At 40.3% G+C, this 5,295-nt stretch overlaps 1 protein-coding gene across 1 annotated transcript; it reads left to right on the top strand.

Annotated features, from left to right (window-relative positions):
• The first annotated feature begins 601 nt into the window (after nucleotides 1-601).
• LOC137711615 (Putative membrane lipoprotein) lies at nucleotides 602-3,385 on the top strand. The gene is made up of 3 exons (XM_068450870.2): nucleotides 602-952; nucleotides 1,208-1,489; nucleotides 3,083-3,385. Exons 1-3 carry the CDS (start codon nucleotides 712-714, stop codon nucleotides 3,094-3,096), a joined length of 537 nt encoding a protein of 178 aa, XP_068306971.2. The 5' UTR covers nucleotides 602-711; the 3' UTR covers nucleotides 3,097-3,385.
• Nucleotides 3,386-5,295: the final 1,910 nt, after the last annotated feature.

The raw sequence follows: 5,295 nt of genomic DNA, 5'->3' as shown, positions 1-5,295 counted from the left end.
TTGTTAAAATCCAATATGAAATAGGTCACATATACGCCAATCAGGATTCTAGGTGCAGAAATATTTGAAAAATCTTAATTTGACTAGAATATGATTTTTTTTATCAAACAATAAATTTTAGTAAATTAGATGTCAGACTAGAACATAATTTCTAAATCTTTTAAAACCTTTCTTTAAAATCTTAATTAACTACAACTAAACTTTAAATTTATTAAAATACTATCAAATTCTTATTTGACTCTAGTATATCGGAAAAAGTAAAAGTCAACTAAAGTTGAAGTAAAAGTCAACTAAAGTTGATCTCTGGAAGTAGTCCTCTGCCGTAATAGTGAAAGAAGAGTATTACTCTTGCATTGTAACGTGGATTCAAACCCTATGAGCTTTCTAATTTAACGTTTAATTTAATATTTATATTGTTTGAAAAGAAAAAAAAAAGAAAAACTAAAATTGGTCTTTGACCCAAAATAAAAAAAATAAAAAATTTAAAAAAACACCTCTAGCTGGTATGATATGAAGAATTAAGCGAGCTTAGCTACGCATAAAGTTAAACCATCGAGAATTAATTGAAAACTTTTTATTTTAAAAATTGACAAATATGTCCATATTTGCAGTAGCCTCCATATCTATCTCAGTCTCAGAGCTCAGTCTCTCTCGCAGAGAGACCCATAAATACCCAGAAATTCATAAAAATACCCAGAAGATTGGGTGGTAATGATCATAAAAGGAGTGTTCAGGAGGTACGAAAGATGGAACCCAGTGCATCCAACGAGTGGAGCGTTTTGGGGATTGGGTGTAGGCATTGGTTGTGGGGTTGGATGGGGTCCTGGTTTCGGGCCTGAGGTAATTGGTTATGTCGGAGCTGGCTGCGGTCTTGGCTTCTCCGTCGGTTTCACTCTGCTCGGTGCCGGAATCGGTCTCCCTGCCAATTGGCTCTTTCACCTTCCGTATAGTGGTTGGTATCTCCTTTTATTTTCAATCTCTAGTTTTTCTTTTGAGTGCAATTTTTATGATTCAAGCGATATTCTAATTTAATCTAATCTAAATTACGAGGAGAGTGATTAATGCTACTCCCTTTTAACTTCTGTATTTGCTTGTTTTTTCATTAGTGATGTGATGTGGATGTTTTCGAGCGATATTCTAATTAATTTAATCTAAACTACGGAGAGCGGGATTCAGTACTGATATAGCTTTTTATTTATTTTTTCAGCTGTTATGGCAGCAAGAAGTAGTGCACTGGAGATTGGCCAATCTAGTGGCTTTCCTTTCCCCAAAAGCATTGCAGGGGAGGCCTGGAACAGCATTGCACCTTGCATCACAAACCTGCAAAGGGATGCCGGTGGAAGATTCTCTAGCTTTAAGGACCAGCATCTCTTGGCCTTGGAGAAAGGGGTTGATTTATCTGACTTGAAGAGCCGCCTAAGCGTCGGTACTAGGTCTCTTTCCCAAGGTGTCGAAGCATTTCGCGGACGCTTCTTCCACTTTCCCAAAGGTATATATGCCCACACACACCTCTTGCATTGTAGTTAACGGTTAACGTGTAACTCTCTGTTATTGGTTTTATTAATGCCTCCATTGCGGTAGTTCTTTTGTTAAACCATCCAATTTGAACTGCATTAAGTAAAAAATTAAGAAAGAAAGAGTCTGACTTCATAGCACATGACAATGTTATTACGGCTACACAATACACTGGAGGACCTTAAGGACCAGTTTAGCGCATGGGTTTGTTTAGTCTTATACTGTGTTTAGTTCTATCTTGGACGGGAGAGCTTAGTCTGAAGCAGGGAAGACAGTCCCATGTTTACTGGACTACAAGGGACCTATAGGCGTTGTTTGGTATCAAGGGTTGGATTGGAATGGATACGCCTCTAATTCAAGGCATAATAAAGTTAGAGGAAAGTGATTTTCCAATTTGAGGGGATAGAAATTTAGAAGGGGATCTGACATGAATGAAACTTCTCTCTTGATCCTACCATTTTGGGGAGGATTGGGATGGATAAGTTTTCGTCTCAAGCAATCCATCTCCTACCTCCAACTTGGTCTTCCTTCAACGTACCTTGAAAATAATATCTTATCTATTCCAATCAATCATCTATACCATACGCGACCATATATTCTCCAAAGGATTGGTTTTGTCAAATTCTAAAAGGAACAAATTCTCTCTGTCATCGTACCTCAGTCAGTACAACGATTTAAGTTCAAACGATCAAACGTGAAAAGTGGTAATTGATGATTGCCTGCTTGCTGTCTAGTCATTTTACTGGTTAGCTGGCAAGCGGGCAAGGCCATTTTCTCACAAACCAACAGAATGGCCTGCTATAGATGTTTGATCTGCTTGCAGACTGGCTTTTTATATGTAATGTAATCTGCCAAAGAAAACCCTTATATTTGAAAATGTGTGTGTTAGGTTTTGGTTGATCCACATGTTATAGGAGTGAATGGACTTAATATCTGTCCTCTGTTTGGCTAATTCCTGATGATTTCTAAACGACAACCATATTTCATTGTGGAACAGAATTATATAAGTCACACGAGAGGATGGAAATGATAGTCTCTCGAGACGTTTTCAACCATCTTACTTGTAAGAATTTAGACAGCTAAGATGAAACATTATCAGCTTTTTTTCGTACAAAGAAAACTGAGATATGCCCGATACACAAACTTTGTCGATAACAAATTGTTCTCGCCTCATTCTTTCCTTTAGGTTCCCTCCAAGATACTGCAGCTGAGATTATTCTGATTGCTTGAGAAGTTTTAAGGATTTTTCAGAAGCATGGCAATGGATTAATACCAAGCCTGCTAAGAGTGACATAATTGGCCACCCTTTTTCTGATTTCTACACCCCTTATTTTCCCACCAGCACTTTGATCACGAAGTCTTGAAATACAGAGGGATGGCATTTGCATTTAGCTGTCCCTTGTGATGTAGTTCTCATTCAATCACTGATGTATTTGGTCGGTATCTTGTGTAGGCCCAGTAAATGTCTCGTTAGACCTGATTTCGATTTGCTTGGTCCGCTTTCTATTTTATTTGTTCACTCTTGGAAGAAAAACAAAATAATATATCCGCGTTCTTTTGCTTTCAGGTACAAAAGATTAACAGCGTGGAGAGTTGGATTGTCTGGTGGATATACTATAAGGATTTTAAGCATTCTTACACTGAATCGTCTCTTTTTATTATCATCCTTGATGTAAATGAGAAACCTGGGAGGAAGGTTCCATTTAAGGATACTTTGGTTGCAGCCTTTAGAGGAGCAGCGCTTCTATAGTACGAGAAAACCTTTGTTTCAGTAGTTGTGCAGAAGACCTTGTTTTATTACTTGTGCAAATTCCCGAACCAGGTAATGTACCTCCAATAGTTTCCAACACGAATTTATCTCTTGTACCAACTTCAAATGTGCCACAGGTCTTGCGGTCTTCATTCTCAGTTTAGCACTCCGAAATAGTCATCTTGCACTCCTCCTTCCCTTATTCTTTCTTTAGAGAGGAGCCCGAGATGATTATTTTGGCGTTCCAATAATAGCTCCGTATATGGGTTTGTGAAACTCAATACGTTTGAAGCCGATCATGGAGTTTATAACTTAAAGTCTTCTCTTGATGCATTTCTTACACGTATCAGCAGTCTGAAACAGTGTTCTAAATTGCGATACCAGATTAAATACGCTATGCTATAGCTTAAGCATCAACGAGTTGTCGCGTAAGCATTTGGAAATAAACAAGAAATATTAGGATGACGAAGCACGTAGTGCATGTTCAACGATTAATACGAAACCAAAGTAAAAATGAAAAACCGAAGAAGATGGATGAAAAGACATGAGGAGGAATTCAACTCCGGAGAATAACATGGGCGTCTAAGGAGAAGGAACCTGAAGGTGCTGTTGGTGGCGTCCACATCCGTATTCACTGCTAGGCAGAGGTGCTTCCTCAGTTATATCATTAAACAAAACCCGTGGCTGCCAACGACGAGGAATACGACTTCCGACTAATTGTGCTCTTTGTGATCAGATGGAGGAGTCGCAGTGCCATCTATTTTTTCATTGTCCATATGCGAAGGTCTTTTGGTTTGGTAGCCCCATTCAACTTGAGTCTAGCATGGTTCAGGGTGGAGATTTTTATGAATGTTGGAATTGGCTTGTTAAACAATAAGCACGTGAGAAGGACTCTGATGAGATTAGTAGGTGGCTAGTGTTTGGGCTTTGGAGGCCTGGGAAATGTAGAAATACCATGGTGTTTAAGAAAAAATTAATACTTCCGATTGAGGCTGTGGAGCTGCTGCGTCAACAACGAAGGGAGTATGGGGAGATGGAGGAATGGGTAGAGGCAAGGGTTGATGAGCACCGGCAGCCTGTGACCCCTCCCATGGCTGTTGCGGAGTCCTCGTGGGAGCGCCTTCCTTTCCGTATTGTTAAGATGAATTGTGATGGTGCATGGAGGAAGGAAAAATGTGGTTTTGGGTGGGTGGCAAGGAACTTTGCCGGGATTTTCCGTGCTGCTGGTGGGATTGGAAATTATCCTTGCGCATCTAGTTTGATGGCGGAAGTGGATGCAGTTTGGACGGCCCTTGTAGCTTTTATGGAGAAAGGTTTTTTGGATGTACAGGTGTTGGGGGACTTTTAAGTCGAGGTGGACTTGGGCTTTGGGAACATTCTCTTGTCTCCCTTGGTGTGGGTTCGCAACAAGTCCCGGGATATCTCAAAAGAGATAACTTGTCTTAGGAAATACCCCGAACATCAACGGCTCAAAGACAACATGAAAGATCAAGATAATAGCTTGCTCAAGTGAAGCGTGATGTGGAAGCTAAAAGATTATCAGTTTACATGCAAGAGAAGGTTTGCATGGTTGCATGGCTTTCTTGGCTGCTTGATTTGGGCTTTCCTAGGGTGATAGTAAGGCTTCTAATGGTCGAGATGTTTGATGGAAGGCAGTGGGAATTAGTAAGGTTCCATGGATGATGATGCTTGAGGCTTGGAGTAAGCTTTTGGATTAAAATGGAACTCTTTGGGTTTCTTCCTAGGTGGTTCTATCTTATTGCGTTTTCTCTATTTCTCTCTATGTGTTCCTCTGAATCCCTCTCTAATGGCTTCTCTCCCTCCTTATGTAGGTGAAGGGTTCTTCTCTAGATTTCAAGGGAATATCCCCTTGTGGCTTGGTATTCCCTCCTTTTCTCCCTAGCTATCCTATTATTCCCCTTTTGGTGTAAACTAGATGTACTGTTGAGACCTGCAAATTGCTTCTTCCCGAGACGCGGCTTTCCCGGGACGGCCTTCCGCAGGCGCTAAATCTGGTAGCGCGCTTCACG

Source organism: Pyrus communis, chromosome 6 (assembly GCF_041283825.1).
Source record: "Pyrus communis isolate YQ-2024b chromosome 6, ASM4128382v1, whole genome shotgun sequence".
NCBI lineage: Eukaryota > Viridiplantae > Streptophyta > Magnoliopsida > Rosales > Rosaceae > Pyrus > Pyrus communis.
The sequence above is the reverse complement of the archived record's forward strand: the minus strand, read 5'-3'. Positions and strand labels throughout refer to the sequence as shown.

What these genes read in the sequence shown, in the direction of transcription:
- LOC137711615 (XM_068450870.2), top strand. Translation starts at nt 712, where the DNA reads ATGATCATAAAAGGAGTGTTCAGGAGGTACGAAAGATGGAACCCAGTG. An exon ending in CTTTCACCTTCCGTATAGTG is followed by an intron (nt 953 to 1,207) that starts GTTGGTATCTCC and finishes TTATTTTTTCAG; the next exon opens with CTGTTATGGCAGCAAGAAGT.